Raw genomic sequence first — 20410 nt, forward strand, 5'->3', positions numbered from 1 at the left:
GCATCTCAAGTCTAATTCCTTAATGACTCTTTGAATACATTACAATAATTAAAAAAACTTTCTCTATTGTAGACTTCAGAGCGTTCATAAAGCGGGAAAATAGAATCTGAAAACTGTGCACAGTCTGGCCTGCCAGAAAATTGTTCAAAATAGAACAGAGAAAGGATTCAGTTTATAGAATCATTAAGACATTGTCATTTAATTGGAATTAATGCCAGTGTTACTGTCAGTAATAAGTATATTTCGTAAAGCACAGAAAGAGTTAAGAGTTAAGATCATTTTATTGTGTTACCTAAGGGAAACAGGATTGTTCAGCAGAATATAGTCTAGTATCAATTATTCATATTTTTTTTAATTCCCAGTCAACGCTTCACACTCCTGTCCAGTTGGTGGCGGTATGTACTACGCGCAATAAAGCATCCGAAAAAGAAGAAGAAGACTTGAGAGCGAAGCCATAGACAGTAAAAGAAATGGACACAGCGACCCCATTGGAACTCAATTGAGACAAGTGAAGCCCGTTTTTAGCGATTTTTAGAACTTCCGTTTCTGACGCGCAGACTCAAACTAAGCTTGATGACGTCAGCAACCTGTCTGACAGATGTAAACCTTCTAGTAGCTGTGCGTGCAAACTGCCATCGTTAATCTTACAGAGACGGCGAGCTTGAGCGGGGAGTTCTTTGGCATGAGTGAGCAGGAGTAAGTATTCTGATTAATTATTTTGTATAGTATTTTAAAATGTAACGCCAGTACGCCATATCTCTTGACGTCTCCCCGATTGCCTGCGAGCTTCTCCTCCTGTCTGTACGGTAATTTCTCTACTGTGCGACAAAGAGTCGAGTGGTTATGACGCAATCGTTAGCCTATTTTTTACAAAAACTGTTTCTACGGGGCCATAATGTAACATAGAAGGTAATGGAGCCCTTTATACATTGTCGTGTATCTTTAGAAATAAATAATGGACAAATGGAGTCTTTAAAACGCCTCAGATGTAAAGTTATTCGCTGTCAAAGTGACGCAAAAATGAATGGGAGTCAATGGGATGCTAACGCAAGTGAAGTTCTGCTACAAGATGGCGGCACGCGGCCGACTTCAACTTCCGGTCGACTTCCTTGCCCCCTGAGCGAAGCACGCAGCTTTCTACCGCTTTCTACAATCCAGCAGAGGGCGATAAATAAAGACATCTGTTTAAACGCATTTGTCCACTAGCCGCCTTCGTCGCAGAACATCTCGGTTACGTATGTAACCACAGTTCCCTGAATAGGGAACGAGATGCTGCGGTGACCTTCGGTGTGACGAATGTCTGAAGCCCTATACCATCTCGCCAATCCTATTGGCCAAATAGCACTTGGCACCGCCCTACGCATGCGTACGCATCGTATACCCGGGCGCCGCGCGCTATTTCGCTCAGATTTCATGAACTGAAGAGAAGAACGCTATCAGGTATGGAACGGCCGGGACCGCAGCATCTCGTTCCCTATTCAGGGAACTGTGGTTACATACGTAACCGAGATGTTCCCTTTCATAGGTCACTTCGATGCTGCGGTGACATCACCGTATGGGAACCCTATACCATAACGCCTGACGTACCTGATAGCTGGGATCCAAGGAAGCATCTGCTCAAGCGGAGAGAACCCGGGAGCCAGGAGCCGTCCTTACATCCAGACTGTAAAACTTTATAAAAGTGCTCGGTGAGGACCATCCTGCCGCAGCACAGATATCAGCCATAGAAGATCCACTGAGGGCCGCCTGAGAGGAAGCGACTGCTCTAGTGGAATGAGCTTTGACTCCTAGAGGCGAGGCGAGACCGCGCGCCTCATAGGCTAAAGATATTGCCTCCACCAACCAATGGGACATGCGTTGCTTTGTGACAGCATGGCCTCTATTCTTATGTCCAAAACAGACAAACAGCTGGTCGGACTCACGCCATGAGGCTGATCGATCGACATAAGTATTAAGCGCTATGACAGGGCAAAGACTTAGATCTTCTGATCCTATCCCAGCAGGGGGTAAAGCCTCCAGGACCGTCTGCTGAAAATGAAAGGGGTTCGAAGCGACTTTAGGGACATAATTAGGCCTCGGTCGCAGCAATACCTTCACAAAGCCTGGTGCAAAATCCATGCACGACGGCGAAACAGAAAGAGCCTGTAAATCCCCAACTCTCTTGAGGGAGGATAAGGCCATAAGAAGAACTGTCTTCAAGGTCAGGATTTTATCCGGTACGGTTTCCAAGGGCTCAAACGGATGTCCTGATAGACCTTGCAGTACAATAGATAAATCCCATGAGGGAACTCGCACAGGGCGGAAAGGCCTCAGCCGTCGCGCACCTTGTAAAAAGCGAGAGACCAGCGGATGACGGCCCACTGAAGCACCATCCATATATACGTGGTTAGCTGAAATGGCTGCCACATAAACTTTCAAAGTTGCTGGCGTTACACCATCAGAGAAACGGTCTTGAAGGAACTCCAGTACTGAAGCCACTGGGCAGTAAACTGGGTCTATACTACGAAAACCACACCAGGTCGTAAACAGCTTCCATTTGAAAGCATATAAGCGTCTCGTAGATGCTGCTCTGGAATTCATAATAGTCTCGGAGGTTTCCGCAGAAAGACCGGGACATATTAACTCACTCCGCTCAGAGGCCACGCCCACAGTTTCCACAGATCTGGCCTCGGGTGCCAAATCATCCCTCGTGCTTGCGATAGTAAGTCCTGTCTGAGGGGAATCTCCCATGGAGAGCCCACTATTAGACTGACCAGTTCCGCAAACCACGGCTGTGTGGGCCACCACGGAGCCACCAGCAGCAGCTGCTCCACTCTGTCCAGCCGTATCCTGGACAACACCGCTGGAATTAAACGAATTGGAGGAAAAGCATACAAGCTGGTCCTGGGCCAATCGTGAGCTAACGCATCCAGGCCTAGGGGCGATGGAGGGCATAGGGAGAACCACAGCGGGCAATGCGTAGTCGTGCTCGACGCGAATAAGTCCACTCTCGCCTCTCCGAATATCTGCCATAAAAGGCTCACCGTCTGTGGGTGTAATCTCCATTCCCCCTGCTCCAGAGTCTGTCTGGATAGCAGATCCGCTCCGACGTTCAAACGTCCGGGGACATGAACTGCTCGGATCGATAGAAATCTGTTCCGAGACCAAAGAAGAATACTCCTCGCCAGCCTGCACAGGGGGCGAGAGCGTAACCCTCCTTGATGATTCAGGTATGACACAACCGCCATGTTGTCTGACCTGAGTAGTACATGACGGCCGGTCAGCAGATTTGAGAAATACTGGAGAGCTAGAAAAACTGCCAGTAGTTCCAACCTGTTTATGTGCCAACCGCGTTGTGTCGCTGTCCACACTCCATGAGCTGGGCGCCCTTGACAAACAGCTCCCCAACCGGTCAAAGACGCGTCCGTCGTGACAGTCTCTCGGGAAGCACAAATCCCCAGCCGAACTCCGGCTAGAAGGAACTCGGTTGACATCCACTGTTTTATTGACATAACACACCTCCGTGTCACCGAAATCGTACGATGCGGAAAACAACGGGGTGAAATGTTCTGACTTTTCGTCCACCACTGAAAAGGGCGCATGTGAAGTAAGCCCAGACGAATTACAGGGGATGCTGCTGCCATCAGACCTAACAGCCTGAGACACAAACTCACCGTCACTGTGCGGCCTACTTTGAAGTGACGCACGCATGACGTGAGAGACTGAACGCGCGGGAGAGATAGTCTGGCTGTCATCGCGCGAGAGTCCAAATCTATTCCCAGAAAGGTTATCCGTTGAGAGGGGATTAAAACACTCTTCTGGAAATTCGTGCATAAGCCCAGGCTTCTTAAATGATTCAGCACTAAATCTCGGTGAGAGAGTGCTTGAGTCTGTGATTGAGCTAACACCAGCCAATCGTCCAAGTAATTCAACACACGAACGCCCTGGAGCCGCAACGGGGCCAGAGCTGCGTCCATGCATTTTGAAAAAGTTCGGGGAGCCAGGGCTAAGCCGAACGGAAGAACACGGTATTGATACGCTTTGCCCTCTAAAGCGAATCTGAGGAACTTCCTGTGTCTCTTGATGATCTGAATATGAAAATATGCATCCTTCAGATCGATCGTGACAAACCAAGTGTTTGGTTGAATCTGAGACAAAATGGACTTTACCGTTTAACATCTTGAATTTGCTCGTCCTGAGTGCAAGATTCAAACGGCGTAGATCCAATATGGGTCGCAAACCGCCCCCTTTTTTTGGTACAACAAAATAGCGGCTGTAAAAACCTGACTCCATCTGAGAGGGGTGTACTTCTTCTATAGCCCCTTTCTTCAGCAGAGCTGTCATTTCTTGCCGCAGCACCGCGACTTCCTCTGGGTTTCACAACCGTGGGAAGAATTCCGCGGAAAGGAGGCGGGCCTTTTCGAAACTGAATGGTGTATCCGAGACGAATCGTGCGTAACACCCATTGCGAAATGCCGGGCAAGCGTTCCCACGCGGCCCGAAATAGCGTCAGTGGTTTCAAGGTTTCCGCCTTTTTCAGCGTTTTCATACGCGTTAACATGCCCGAATACGGAAAGCTCGCGGCGTCCGTAAGCCGGGGAAGCGCGTGCGTCAAATCCGCTGCATCTCGTTGTGTATAATCCTTAAGCGTGTCCACGGCAGGAATTAATCCAACAAGATGAACATCGGGCTCTGCCGCTAGCGAAAAAGCGGCGGCTGTATGAGCCGTCATAAACGGGCCGTCTTTGCCAGACCCTTGTAGCGTTCCTCGGATTCTGAAGGCTGAATCGCACAGAGTGTCTGAGGAAACGCCTGACATGGTTACTCGATCCAATGCTGCTCGAAGCGCCTTTTGCGGCGAGACAGTCAATGTTAGAGCGTGGGGACTGCAGTGAGAGGGTTGGATGCGCGAAAACGGTCCAATAGCGCTCTCTAGCGGAGGGCACAGTCCCTGGCAAGCAGCGAGAATATCAGGAGCTGCTATTAGGAGCCCGAGAGCGAGAGGCATTAGCCGTCGAACTCAGGTCTAATCTTTTCCGCTGTCGCTGGCGAGCTGGTGGAAAAGCCTTAGGACCCCAGTCCTTACGAGGGGGGCGCCATAGGCGAAGGCTCTTCCCGTGAGGCAGCCCGTTGGCGGTTTGAAGAGGTTGAACGAGACCGCGCGGGCGCCTGCCGCCGTTCAGTCTCTCTGGGTCTGCGTGGAATCAGCTGGCGGAAAGCGGCTGATTGCTGTTTCGCTGCCCTAAATTTATCCACCACCGACGTAACTGCCTCTCCAAACAAACCGTCCTTAGAAATGGGCGCGTCCATGAGAAAAGATTTATCCTTTTCTTTGATATCGGTGAGATTCAGCCAAAGGTGGCGCTCGACCGTAATCAAACCAGCCATGGAACGGCCCACTGCCCGAGCAGTATGTTTGGTAGCGCGTAGCGCCAAATCCGTTGCCCGACGCAGCTCTTTCACAGCCTCGGGTGTGATGCCCTCCCCCTCGTCGAGATCCTTTAAAAGCTCCGCTTGGTAGGCCTGGAGGACCGCCATAGAGTGGAGCGATGCGGCCGCCTGGCCAGCAGCCATGTAAGATTTCCCGACGAGGCTAGACGTGACTCGACACGCCTTCGAAGGAAGGAGGGGGCGAGACTTCCATGCCGTGGCCGAATTAGGCGCCAGATGTTCGGCGAGAGTCTCCTCAACCGGAGGCATCGCTGTATAGCCACGGTTCGCCATATCTGAAATGGTGGCGAAATCCGCAGCCGCAGCGTTCGTGATGCGCGCCGAGTAGGGCTGCTTCCAGGACCTCGAAACCTCCTGGTGGAGGTCCGGGAAAAAAAAGGCAGGGGCCTACGGGGCTGCGCGGGAGCACGACTAGTCAAAAAAAACGGTCGTCCAGCTTAGATGAAGGTTGGGCCTCGGCCTTCTCAACCTCCCAGTCCAGTCCCAGCTTACCCACCGCACGAGAGACCACATCCAACAGCTCGCTGTAGGAGGGAGAGACGCGCTTCTCCTGTCCGCTAGGAGGGAGAGGGCTGTCCGTATCTGCCACGAAGTCCTCAGACTCCGAAGCCGCGGTGGATAAGACGTCGTCGTCGAACTGCCCACAACCGAAGGAGATAGCATCGTATGCCTCCGGGGTGGGCTGTAAACCCCCGTCCGAGAACACAACGGGTTCGACGAAGGTGGCATCCTGCACTCGGGTAGGGGAGAGCGAGCGATGTGGAGAAAACTCCAGCGCCGCACTGTCGTCGTAAGTGAGGTCGCACATGTCTCCCCAAGCCATCGCCTCGTGCGGTGCCTCGGCAGCCGCAGAAGCGACACGGCGGGGGTTAGACGCGGGGGGGCGACCTTGGAAAACACTTCTACCCTCGAGCGCAGTACTTTAAGTCGCAGGCCATCACAGTGGGGACAAGAGGAAAGGCCACTAAGCGCAGACTGCGCGTGATGTAATCCCAAACAGACTACGCACCTTTCGTGAGTGTCTCCCTTAGTGATGAACCTGGTACACGGTTCCTTGCACTTTCGAAAGCTCATCGCGTCCGCGAAGAGGAGTTAACACTGCTCGAGAAAACCGCTATGAACGCGAGATGATTCCAGGGCACAGATGATTCTCTTTCCTGAAGGAAATGAAATCTGAGCGAAATAGCGCGCGGCGCCCGGGTATACGATGCGTACGCATGCGTAGGGCGGTGCCAAGCGCTATTTGGCCAATAGGATTGGCGAGATGGTATAGGGCTTCAGACATTCGTCACACCGAAGGTGTTCCCATACGGTGACGTCACCGCAGCATCGAAGTGACCTATGAAAGGGAACTAAAAACAGTAAATACATCTAATAAACTCACAACACACACTTAATCTAAACGACAAGCTTATTTTAAATCGTGAGGTAAGGTTTATAGTTCTCTTTAAAAGTTTTTTTTGTTCCTTTTTTATTAGTCTAATATTTCACTGAAGAAAACCTCCGTTGGCATGAGCTAGTATTTTCTAGAACTCAGAGCTAAATTTGCTAATGAGAAACCAACGTGCGAAATCAATGTAAACATTTAGTATCACATCCTATTTTATAACGTTGGAACAGTTTAGTAACAAAATGCGCGCGGTTCTCAAGCAAACTAATTTGACAGCAACCTCGTGTGTCTTTAGAAGTGTGTTTAGATATCCCTCAAAAAATGTCGTACATGCTCCCTCATCTTCACAATGGCTGGCAAGTGGACCAGGCTATTTTATCAGAGGAAGACCGTGTGATTGTTATACGATTTGGCCACGATTGGGACCCTACGTGTATGAAAATGGATGAAGTGTTGTACAGCATCGCCGAAAAGGTATTCCAGCGTCCTAGTATTCAACCACCGAACTGAACATGAACACATCAGATCAGCTGTTATTATGTGGTGTATGAATATGTTTAGCTGATCTTTCATTACACCAATGCTTTGGGAATGATTATTTATAGTAGCGTTAGTCTATCAATGTTTTATGTGTCTAATATCAAGTGTTTCCTCAGGTGAAGAATTTTGCAGTCATTTATCTTGTGGACATCACAGAAGTGCCAGATTTCAACAAGATGTACGAGTTGTATGATCCTTGCACAGTCATGTTCTTTTTCAGGTAAGTCTTCAGGTACTATAATGACTAGCGAGTCAATTAATCCTTTGTATTCATCCAAGTCAGTCAGCATATGATCATTTATTTAAAGGTATACTCAACCCAAAAATGCTCTCATCGTTTACTCTCCCAGATATACTGACTGACTGTGGGACATAGAGATTTTTAAGAAAAATAATCCATGCATTTAAATGTTATTGCTTTAGTTGTTTATTTATTTATTTATTTTCCTTAAATGATTGTTTCCAATTCTACATTCAAGTTATACTCTTTTGAGATACTTATTTGTTGCAAATTACCATAGAAAATATCTTTATCACTTCATTTTTCAGTAGGTAGTGAGTCCTCATCTTGTATCTTTGTGATTATCATGCATAAATTAAAAGGTTTTTTGGCTTGTAACAATGTGTTAAAATTTGATCGTGATTGTATCATATTAGTCTTGTGGAAAGTCTTTTTTAAATGGTGCCTCACTTTTTATATCATTTCTGTTGTATCAGACACTATGCCACAGCTCTCTGGAACATTCTAGACTTCCTGCTTGTTTTTTTTTTTTGCCCATAAGCACAGCATGTGTCTCCCCCTAGTGGTGTACTTTACAAATTCTTTAGTATTGTGGATTAACAAGCTCTGATTTACCTTTAGTCATTTCCTTAATGGTTGTACTAGTTTTCCAGTGCATATTTATGCTAACGCTTATTTCTGTTTTTGCTTATCTATCTCAGGAACAAGCATATCATGATTGATCTTGGCACTGGTAACAACAACAAGATAAACTGGACCATGGAAGACAAGCAAGAGATGATAGACATTGTTGAGACCGTCTATAGGGGGGCAAGAAAAGGACGAGGTCTTGTAGTGTCCCCTAAAGATTACTCAACCAAATACAGATACTGATCTCTGTGCTCTTATTTAGTCTTTGGAATTTATTTTTTCTTCTCTTCAACATTGGACAAGATCTGAGCATTCAGCGGTATGGTCATTTGGAATATTTAATGGCCTTGTTTTGGATTTTCAGCTTTATAATTAAATATGTTATACTGTTGCAGTTATGGCCGCCTGTCTTTTATAATGTTGTCTCTCTGAAATTGCTACTATGAATAAATATTGGTTGTGTTTCTGCTGTTTGTATTTCTAAACTCTACCATGGCAGCACTAATTATTAAACATGTCAGAATTAAATATATGTTCAGCAAAATCAAAATGAACTACATTTATTATTAAGCTCAAGGAAGGACTAGTATGGAGTCAAAACTATAAATATATGCTATCACAAAATGTAGTTAAGACAATAATTATATATTTATGCTCTATAACTATTTACACAACTTAATCTATTTAAATGGGTAATTACACATATTTGTAATGCTAACATTAAGTAGATTAAACATGGTGTGGGTGAATTGCTTTTTTCGTATTTTACAGTATAATCATAGCTGTATCCTGATGAATATGATTTGATTCATTTCAGTAAGTCGAGTATTTTGAATTTGACCACCAAAAAGCTTCATTCACTGGGGCCTGTTGCAAGTTACATTAAGCTAATTGGCAATAAGTGATTATAATTTCAGTGAAATTATTATAGTTTCAGTGAATCAATGAATCATTTATGTAACAGGTTCGTTGAATCATTAACTTAGAGTATTACTTAGAGTATTAATCATATTTTTTTTTTGTATTAAAATGTAGTGTCTTATTGGTTTAATTTGCCATTTTGCTTTGATCGCTTAGAAGACGCGCTGTGCCACTGTAACAACAGTAATGAACATGAACAGTACTGTTATCGTGGGCACTTAAAAATAGGTGAATAATTCTAGATATCTTAATTTCTGAATGGTTTAGAGTGCACATTAGCTTATTATTTAAGTTTGCCACATAAAAGTTGCATCAGATTTTCTCTGATCTGAGCAAAAGCAGCAGACGGGCTGAATAAAAAATTGCAAGTTCATTGTTTGACAGTAGGTGGCGCTTAATGAACAACAGAAATACAGCTGTTCCCAAAGGCTACCAGCGCTGCAGCTCAACTTTCAAATTTCAAATTTGATTATTTTTTAAATTCACTTTGGTGTTTATCAAGTTTCCTTTTTGTATTTTTCTCCATGTAATGGACTTAAATGGTGTCAACAGGCTGAAGGTCCAAATTGCAGTTTCATTGCAGCTTCAAAGAGGTAGCGAAACGATCAGTATTTTTCTTTAAATAATAACAATTTATATTAATCACAAATGCTTGTCTTCCACTAGCTCGACTGGACTTGACGCATTACGTAGTCACGTTGAAAAGGTCACGCGTGACATAGGAGGAAGTACTGACTCAGTGTTTACAAAGCTAACTTGCAAAGAAAGTCAAATGCCCTTTACCAAAATAGGTAAAAGAACGATGTCAGACGATTTTTAAGTTTTTCGTCCTGCCCTACCTTTTTGAACAGGAGTACACTGATGAAGAGCTAACCATGCCTGACTTTTACAGTGTGATTATGTAAGGCATGAGTTTGTGGATGCGCATCGCGGAGCTAGTGCAAGACGTGCATTTGTGGTTAAAAAGTATATACATTTTTATTATTTTAAGAAAATTATTGATCGTTTCGGTAGATAAGACCCTTATTCCTGTTTAGCCCTTTGGAGCTGCACTGAAACTGCAATTTGGACCTTCAGCTCATTGGCCACCATTGAAGTCCATTATATGGAGAAAAATCCTGTAATGTTTTCTTAAAAAAACCTAATTACTTTGCGACTGAAGAAAGTGAGTGACGTGACATTCAGCCAAGTATGGTGACCCATACTCAGAATTCGTGCTCTGCATTTAACCCATCCGAAGTGCACACACACAGAGCAGTGAACACACACACACGGAGCAGTGGGCAGCCATTTTTATGCTGCGGCGCCCGGGGAGCAGTTGGGGGGTTCGATGCCTTGCTCAAGGGCACCTAAGTCATGGTATTGAAGGTGGAGAGAGAACTGTACATGCACTCCCCCCACCCACAATTCCTGCCGGCCCGAGACTCGAACTCACAACCCTTCGACTGGGAGTCCAACTCTCTAACCATTAGGCCACGACTTCCCGACATGACATGACATGAACATCTTGGATGACATAGGGGTGAGTAAACTATCAGGAATTTTTAATCCTGGAAGTGAACTAATCCTAAATACAGCATATTTTTATTTAAAAAAAATTGTTTTTACACTTATACATTTTTGCAATTTAATGTAAACTAAAACATGCCAGCCCAGAAAAAAGATTATTAAAAAGAAAATAAAAATAATTCCAAATATTAACAAAAGCAATTATAGTACCTCAGTGATAGTAAAATAACATTTCTTTGCAATAAGGTGTCAGTGTAGGATTTGTACGTTAGGGGATGGGGAGACCTCATTTGAAAATCTGCTTTCAAATGGCATTAGCATTAATGATAAATTGGGAATTTGTGATATTTACATTAGCATCTTAACACAGAAAGTGCAGAAAGAGACAAAAATAAAATCACCGAGTTGCTCAAAGCATGACAGTCACACACAGGTGAGTTGATGTCGTACTTAAGAGTCACAAGTGCACTTGAAGTTGGTTGTAAACAAAATCTTAAAACTAAATCCACTTTCGAACTCCATGTATGTGGGGCAGACCAGAGTTGGGATAGTAAATGGGGGCACGGTGAGTCCAAACAACATGATGAATTTGAGGAAATTCTCAGGGGGTCTAACAAAGGAACCTGGCGATAAGAAACTGGTACCTAGGCAATTTACCTGTCTTATGTTTGATTAACTGTACATAAAATCAGCTTGTTTGTTCATCAAAGCCACCAGAGGAATTTGGATGGAGTATTGTGTATCTGCCATTGTTTAATTGTGATAATGAAATCCTTTCCATTAAGTTTGCCATGACCCGGCGTTCTGAAATCATCAAGATGGAAGTAAACACGAGAAGTGGCCGTTATACAAGGTTTCAGACATTGTTCAAACGAGTAAAACACTAGGACAGGAGGATAACAAAAAAACAAAAAAAAGATAATCATTTACTTTTTTTTTTTTTTTTTTTTACTATTATTGGAGGCAGTTAGATGCTCATGGAAGAGAGGAGTTCCCACCAACAGGGTACAGTGAAAGAAAATGTCCTGGAAAGTGATTTTGCCACCACTCATTTACCATCCGCAGGCTTCTGGAAGGGATGTAGATGTATAGGAGAGAGCAGAGGTAGGAGGTGCGGCAGTTCTGTAAGCAAGCACCAATGTCTTGAACTCCATGCGAGTCGCAACTGGAAGCCAGTACAGAGAGATGAGAAGCGGTGTGACATGGGCCGTCTTAGGCTCATTGAAAACAAGATGTACTGCTGCATTCTGAATCATTTGTTGGAAGTCCAGCCAGAAGAGCTTTGCAATAGTCCAACCTGGAAATGACAAGGGCCTGGAGGGGAAGCTGTGTTGCATGCTCTGTTAGGAAGGGTCTGATTTTCCTGAAGTTGTGTAGTGCAAACCTGCATGATTGTGCTGTTTTTAGAACGTGATCTTTAAAGGTCAGCTGATCATCAAGCATCACCCCAAGATTCCTGGCCGAACTCGATGGGATTATCATTGATGAGCAATGGATGATAAACTGGTGCTGTAATGATAGGGTGGCTGGGAAGATGAGAAGTTCTGTCTTTGCCAGGTTGAGATGCAGGTGATGCTCTTATATCCATGCAGTTGGCTTTGGATGAGGATTCTCTGATATCCTGTCAATTCCTTACCAACCAGAAGAACCAGATGCTAATGCAGAACTAATGCACCACTTCCTTATCTGCCATTTCTAATGAAGGGAATCTGATTTGAACCACTTCCTCAATAAATCACGTGTCGAAATGAAAATAGTCACACTTTAAGTTATAAAAACTTTGATTCCAATAGGAGTAATACACATGTCTGCTTCTGCACAACAGCAATGAATTGTCCCTGTCCTTGACTCTAGCTAGTGTTTATGCTGCAACATTTGTCTTGTACTCTAATATTGCCTTACAACTATTAAATGGTGTATGTATATGTGATAAAGTCATCTTAATTTGCTTGTATAATGTCTTTTAAATGTGATTCCCCAATGAACAATGTGCTTTTCTATTGGCTTCTTTTGTGTTTACATGTATTAAAATGTTTTTTTTTTCTATTTCTATTAAAGATGTTTAAATATGCTTATGTTTGCTCTTCACATGTGTAAATGGTTACCTAAATTTCCCCCCCTAAAAAAATAATAACTGTATAAAAGAGCAATGATAATAAAACATTGCATTGTCAAAAGTCAATATTAAATTCTTTCATGACTCTTTTCTAGTTTAAGGTTTCTCGTTTCAGGTGAGGCCAGTTAGCATATATGCACAATGTATATGTGGTTTAAAGGGATAATAAGAATAATACCCCTTCTAAAAACAAAAGGATTCCAGCAACTTTGATGTGCGAATGCTTAATAATAACTAAATGCTTTTTACCTTGTCTGTTTCTTCCAATGCATATCTTCAGATATGCAGAATTGATTGCACTTCATATCTGAATTTAATTAAAATACAAATGAAATTTGAAAATAAACTGCATCAAATATAGTTTTTATGGGAACATTCAATTGTTGAGGTGATGTCAACCAAGGGCAACATTGTTGCTGAGGCCATTTTCTTCTTCGAAATAAAAAAATTATTAATTTTAATTTATTAGTTTTAATTAATTAACCTATTTTTAACTTTTTTTTTTTTTTTTTGAATAGTGAAAAATACCATTTTATTCATTTATTATTGTTTAATGCAGTGGCATTCATACATTTTAAGTGTTGCTTAAATGTGAAAATAGTTTTTGAGGCCCCTGTCCAGTATGTGAAAGCCTCTGCCTCAATCAGACTTTTATATTGAAAACCATTACTCTTATCTGAACTCATGAGTTGCTGCTGATGGCGTTCTTCACACCACTGTTCCGTAGTGATGGGATTTATGGCTCTTTGAGGGGATCCGGATCTTTTTTTTTTTTTTTTTTTTTTTTTTTTTTTTTATTAAACATACAATACAATATCTCGTAGAGGTAACAGCATAGTATAACATCAAATACAATTACAGTCTATATCGAACCTTAAGGGGATCCACAATACAATCAAGGCAAAGATAATCAATAACTAAAATTACAATACAAGAAACACTGACATGTCTGATGAAATTTTCAGGGCACAACCATTTTTAAGTAGTCTCAATGAGGAGTAGAATATTTTAAATTCGTTCATGAAATGTTCAAAACAGGGGCGAGAGTCTTTCCACTTACAACAATGAATATGATATTTAGCAAGTAAGAAAACAATATTCACAATGTCTGATATTGAATTATCTAAACCATCAACATAAAACAGGATATGGTTGATGTTAAATACAGGGATGTTTGACATTTTTAAATTCAGCCAGTTTCTAACATCACTCCAGAACCGGCATGAAATGGAGCAAGTGAAAAATAAGTGTTCTAAAGATTCATCAGTAAAATCACAAAAGGCACAACCCGCCTTATCAAATTTAAATCGCTTATGAAGAAAATTGGAAACTGGATAAATCTTATGACAAATTTTGAAATGTGTCTCTTTAACTTTAGGGGGAATTGGCCATTTCACATATTTAGAGAAGGCTTTTTCCCTCATATAAAAAGAGTTAACAAGCACATTGTTTTTATTGTAATCATAGAACAATTTAGCTTTAAAAGCATCAGTAACAATTCTATTATTGAATTTTTTATCTACTAAATTATGATGACCAATTACTAGATTTGGCAATACTGGAGTGACATCAGAGTAAGTCAAAGTATTCTGGATTAGTTGGATCAAGGCTATAGGAATAGCTTTACAAATTCTTTGAAATTCTCTGAGAGTACAGTTTAAATTAAAACGTTCAACAAAACTGGTGTAATCCAACAGAATACCTTTACAATCCATCAAGTCAGTTACAAAAAGAATTCCCTTGTCGAACCAATCAGCTTTAAATAATGATTTTCTATTTATAAGTATTGTTCTATTGTTCCACAGAACTGAACTGTGTGGAGTAAAATTATGTGTGAAAATCATTTTCCAAAAGTGTAGTATTTGACTATGAAATTTAGACAGAGCAAGTGGAATCTTATTAATCTGAAAGTCACATCTCAGTAGAAAATCAATACCCCCAAGCTTTCCAAAAATAGCCCTAGGTATGTGAAACCACATAGAGTTGGAATAAGCAAAAAAAGTTTTTAACCACTTGATTCTAAATGAGCCTATCAAGGCTTCAAAATCTAAGGCTTTTAATCCACCATTTATATACTCTTTAACTAACTGGGACCTTTTTAAATAATGTGTCTTATTTCTCCACAGAAATTGAAAAATTATTGAATTGGCCTTCCTAATATTTCTGTCAGAAATAAACAAGGAGTGACAAGGATATATTAACTTAGACACACCATCAGCTTTAGATAAAATAACTCTCCCAAAAACTGTGAGGTCTCTGGTCAGCCAGTGACTTAGAGATTTTTTCATCTCAGCGATACGTTTCTCAATGTTAATCTCCTCTATCCTACGAACATTCTTAGATATTGTTAAACCCAAATATTTCACCTCGGTCTGGACATTAATTGAGGCAATAGAGCTCTCAGGACAAGAGTGTATAGGCAACAGTACACATTTATTAATATTGAGAGACAAACCTGAGGCAACAGAAAAAGTGTTAATTAGTTTTAATGCAATATCAACCATGCTTTTATCTTTTAGAAAAATTGCAGTATCGTCTGCAAATTGACTAATCTTAAATTCCTTATCAAAAATCTTAATGCCTTGTAAATTTAAATCATTAACAATAGCCAAAGTGAGCATCAGGGTAGTTAAAATAAATAATTTTGGAGATATGGGACATCCTTGGCGAATTCCTCTAGACATCTTGAAGCTAGGAGTGATTTCAGATCCCAGAGATACCGAACTACTTATATCAGAATAAAACATTTTAATTATATTACAAAATTTATCTCCAAAACCTAAAATTTTTAAGACTTCTATAATGAAGCAATGCTCAAGCGAATCGAACGCTTTATAAAAATCAAGGAATAATATTAAACTCTCCTTTTCTAATAGATGACTATAATCCAACATATCAAGAATCAATCTTGAATGAAAATGTATATTCCTTCCTTTTATAAAGGCAGATTGACATTCACTAATGACATTTGTCAAGCCACTGTTCAGGCGATTAGCATAAACATGAGCTAGTAATTTGTAATCCGTACACAAAAGAGTTATCGGCCTCCAATTTTCAATAAAACTTGGATCTTTATCAGCCTTTGGGATCAACGTAATGAGACCACGCTTCATTGTAGGAGAAAGATTGTGCTTTAAAATACATTCGCCAAGGGCTTCAAATAAAAGCTGCCGGATGTCTTTCCAAAAGAAGACATAAAAATCAACAGTTAAGCCATCTAAGCCCGGTGATTTACCCTTGGCCATTTGACTGATGGCTTTATCCAACTCTTCAATTATTAGATCATCCTCCATAATACTTTTAAAGTCATCCTTAATTAAATCAATCCATCCTTGAATAGACTGAAAAAAGGATCTGCAACTAGCCTCAGAGTATCTTGAACAGTATAAGTTGCTATAAAAATCTCTAACTTCCTTATTAATTAGCTCTAAATCTTCTGTAACAACACCATTGATACTTAATTTTGAAATTTTCTTTTTCGCTTGCCTTTGTCTCTCAAGATTAAAAAAGTAGGAAGAATTTTTCTCACCCTCCTCGATCCATCGAGCTCTAGAGCGAATAAATGCACCCCGAGCTTTATCCAAGTATAAATTGTCTAGTTGATTTTTAAGATTTTCTAAAAGGGCTTTTTCCACACTAGACAACACAGCTTTAGAGCATAGAGTGTTAATATTAGTAACAATTTCCATTTGTTTCACCCGCAATTGATTAGAAGAAAATTTTTCCTATTTTAATAGCTGCTTCTTTAACTTTAAATTTAAACCATTCCCATTTATTTAATGGTGAAGAATCTAAAGATGTCACCTCAACAATGAGATTTTTTAACTTCATCACAGAAGTTATTGTTAAACAAAAGCTTACTATTAAATTTCCAAATTATGTCTTGAGGTCGCTTATTATTATTTATGGTAAGGATCAAAGTCACTGAGCAGTGATCAGTTAGAGGAGCTGAAGAGATTTCACATTTAGATATATTATCCATCCAGTTAAATGGAATCAGCCAGTAGTCTAGCCTAGAGCACTGTCCATTGTTAGCTCCGTTGAACCACGTATATTGTCTAAAACCTGAATTCTTTAACCTCCAACAGTCAACCAAATTAGTATTAGAAGCTAGGTTATTGAAAATGTCATCAAGAGTGTGAAGGTGCCCTCTAGAGGGAAGACGGTCAACGGAGTTGTCAGGGACCAAATTAAAATCACCCCCTACAATAACTTCATCCGTTGAATACGTCACCTTCCATTGGTTAATCTTAATACAAAGGTCAGCATAGAACAGTTTGTTTAAGGCTTTGCTATTGTAACCATATACACATACCAAGATGAATTTAACACCGTCAATCTCCACAGTCACCATTAACCAATGGCCATTTGAATCACTTTTATGGTCAACAATTGAGCCTTGAAACCTATAAAACAAAATCATAACCCCCGCTGAATGAGACGACCCATGACTGAAGTAAGCAGAGTCCCCCCACTGAAGTTTCCAAAAACATGTGTCCTCACAGTCAGAATGTGTTTCTTGCAAAAAAAAACAATTCACCTTCTGTTCCTTACAGTAAAGAAAAGTTGCCTTACGTTTAACGTTATTTTTCAGTCCCCTTACATTTAACGATAACAAGGATAACATAAACTAAAGAATCTGTATATAACTACACAGATATATCAGTAGAGTTAACATAAGAGATGAGCAGGAATGAGTAGCCTAACTAGCCACAAACACTTCGTAATAAATTGCAATAGCCCTGTAAAAAAAAAAGGCTCAAAACATACCTTAAGTACAAAAACAAAAGTACGAAAAGAAAAGTCAGTCTGGATCCACTCTCTTGTTATCAATCAGCGCATAGCCCTCCTTCAGGTACGCACGTTTCCCTCTCCTTCGGGTCTCCTGAACCAACGGCCACAATTTGGCACGAGCGAGTCTGTCCTCCTTGGAAAAATCTTCCTTGAAGCTGATGTGAAGATCTCTGCAGACTCCGGCATCCTTAGATTTTTTCCAGACTTCATCCCGAATCGTGCGCATACCAAACTGAATGATGACAACTCTGGGAACGTTATTTGAGGTGGCGGCACTCTCTCTCTTACCCAGCCGGTGCACGGTATCCACGGTGTCTCGCAGTCTCTCTACCGACACAGGGATAATCCGAGTCAGAATCCCGATGACCTTCTCCCGGACATTCTCGTCATCTTTTTCTGGCAAGCCGGTGTTCTGAAATATTCGGTGTCTGAGATTTTCGGTGACGCTGGGCGGAGCTTACATGAATATTCATGTGTTTCTGTTTCGCGTTAAAGCGACTCTGATAATATTAGTACGTTTTCACCGGATCACAAAAACTGTTCAACAAGGTAGGTTAATTACGTTTCAGCTTCTAACGAAGATAAGCAAATGTTGAATATAATTGTTCGTTTGTGCACAAAATGTTATTGTTTGCTGTTTTAAAATGTTTACTCAACAATAACAGCCACTGATTTGCCAGAAGCAGCCTATCGTTAGAATACGCTACAAGTAAATGGGCCAGTAGCTGTTAAATATTTTCTCATATTCCTCTGTTTTGCTATTAAAAGTATGTAATTTGAAGTTGTGTAGCATATGGTGGCACAAACTTGCTCACTGTATTGTAAGACTGTAAGGTGAGAAATGAAGAACGATATAAAGACTCTTATGTAGTAACAACTATTTAACTTTTTTTTTCTCCTTAAAAAAGGTGTCACATGGAAGTGCATGACAGCCTACAGTTCATGTGGAGAAGCTGTTTGTTTGCAATTAATATATCTGTTACAAATCAGCAGAGTTTGATACTTCTACCTGTTATTTTTTTTCCTATAGCTTACAGAAGATCTTCTAATGGGGGAGACTTATATTTTTTGGTCAAGTTATATATGAGGCCACTATTGCACACATACATGAAGACATGCGTAAACGTTCTCAGAATTAACTTTTGCTTTTTTATCTGATGCAGGGGATGGTGGATGTGTACTTTATCAGTGTAATAGTTAAACAAATCATATGCAAAATAAAAAACTTGTATAGCCTACTATTTGATACAAATGATGTATTATTTAACCAGTTTAAAGTTTTACTCCATTTTGTTCCTGAAATCCATACTTTTGGAATCAAGATAATCAAAGGTAATCAAACCAAGCACAACCTAATAAAACATGTTTCATGGATAAAGGGTTTTGTAAAAAAGATCATGTTGGTGGATATTCCACTAATATTAAAAACATGTGGGTCATTCTTGAATGGCTTATTCTGCAGTGGTATAAACAATATGATCCCATTGATTTGGAAGCATGTTTCTTCTCCCAACATTTAGACTGATTTCATTGAGTTTGTTCATGGTGCATAAATTTCTGTTTGCCATTTCTTGTTCATATAGGAATTTACTTTAATAATGTATTTAATAATTTACTTACAACAGAAATCATATAACATGTGCTTGCTTATGTTGATCAGTAGGCCTATCCCTGAACACATATACAAGTTGTTACATCCTCTGTAGCTTTCACCGGGTTTTTTTTTTTTTTTAAACATGACCACGTATTTTATATTTATACAGGTGTGTAGTAAATGTCATTTATGTAATGCCTTCACCACATCGGTTAATAAAACTTTTAACACCCGAATCAGTTGAAGTCTTTATTCAGCAAAAGCAATCTACTTTTATCTTTGAAATGAAAATATACAAATTACTGTATGTTTTGATATAGCCACTTTCTATTAAACTACAAAACATTTTAATTGTTATAAGTTTGTAGAAAATAAGCAAAAAATTGTTAAAGTACTGCAAGGTTGTGGATTTCAAAACTTGACCAATACACATTTGAGTCAAAATGATTGTCAAGTGCACCACAATGTGTATATGATTAAATACAATAATAAAGTGTATAAAGACATTTGTACATTTTTGTTTAACTATATAGTGCATATATAGTGCATTTTATCTACTAAATGTATATTTTTTTTAGACAAATAAATAAATAAATACAGAGATTAAGAATGTTTATATTCCAGTTCATGTGTGCATTAAAAAAAAATTCATCTTTTGCTTTGTTATTAAAAACATTTTTTTGAATGATTGAGCAACCGATTAGGAATGACACAGAATAATCATCATACATTTTATTATGGCACAACAGATACATTTTGGAACAGTTATTAAACGACACATTTTAAGGACTCTTAATATTATAAAAATGCTTAATTGTTGTAGGCTCATTTGGAGCATAGCCTACCTCAGGTAAATCATTACGACAATCACAATCTTTAAATTATTTTGCATATTAACAATAGTAATAAAAACAACAATACACTAAGCATAATGTCATTCTACGCTAAAACATACCTTTTTGAAAATCGTTTATGTTTCAGTGACAACGTACTAATATTTTCAGAGACGCTTTAACGCGAAACAGAAACTCATGAATATTCATGTAGCTCCGCCCAGCGTCACCGAAAATCTCAGACACCGAATATTTCAGAACACCGGTCAACCTCAAATTCCACCTTCTCTTGTAGCGAGCATGCTCATCACACACGCTCTTCAGAATTGCATTCTCTTTTTTAAGATGAACTACTTGGGATTGAAGCTCTGATATGTCTTTTTTGTTCTTGTCAATGGCTGAAGAATTTGCC

The 20410-nt window shown here is 40.4% G+C and overlaps 1 protein-coding gene across 3 annotated transcripts; it reads left to right on the forward strand.

Annotated features, from left to right (window-relative positions):
* The first annotated feature begins 1163 nt into the window (after positions 1–1163).
* LOC109057851 (thioredoxin-like protein 4A) lies at positions 1164–8697 on the forward strand. Of its 3 annotated transcripts, XM_042776632.1 has the most exons (5): positions 1164–1224; positions 6784–6858; positions 7116–7294; positions 7477–7580; positions 8303–8697. In XM_042776632.1, exons 3-5 carry the CDS (start codon positions 7142–7144, stop codon positions 8472–8474), a joined length of 429 nt encoding a protein of 142 aa, XP_042632566.1. In that variant the 5' UTR covers positions 1164–1224; positions 6784–6858; positions 7116–7141; the 3' UTR covers positions 8475–8697. The 3 variants fall into 3 exon arrangements, with proteins under 3 accessions (XP_042632566.1, XP_042632567.1, XP_018930627.1); XM_019075082.2 differs by lacking the exon at positions 1164–1224 and having other exon boundaries at positions 6789–6858; positions 7119–7294; XM_042776633.1 differs by lacking the exons at positions 1164–1224; positions 7116–7294 and having other exon boundaries at positions 6780–6858.
* The last annotated feature ends 11713 nt before the right edge of the window (positions 8698–20410 follow it).

This window comes from Cyprinus carpio, chromosome A19, assembly GCF_018340385.1.
Source record: "Cyprinus carpio isolate SPL01 chromosome A19, ASM1834038v1, whole genome shotgun sequence".
Taxonomy (NCBI): Eukaryota; Metazoa; Chordata; class Actinopteri; order Cypriniformes; family Cyprinidae; genus Cyprinus; species Cyprinus carpio.

What these genes read in the sequence shown, in the direction of transcription:
- LOC109057851 (XM_042776632.1), top strand. Translation starts at nt 7,142, where the DNA reads ATGTCGTACATGCTCCCTCATCTTCACAATGGCTGGCAAGTGGACCAG. An exon ending in TGTACAGCATCGCCGAAAAG is followed by an intron (nt 7,295 to 7,476) that starts GTATTCCAGCGT and finishes GTGTTTCCTCAG; the next exon opens with GTGAAGAATTTTGCAGTCAT. An exon ending in ACAGTCATGTTCTTTTTCAG is followed by an intron (nt 7,581 to 8,302) that starts GTAAGTCTTCAG and finishes TATCTATCTCAG; the next exon opens with GAACAAGCATATCATGATTG.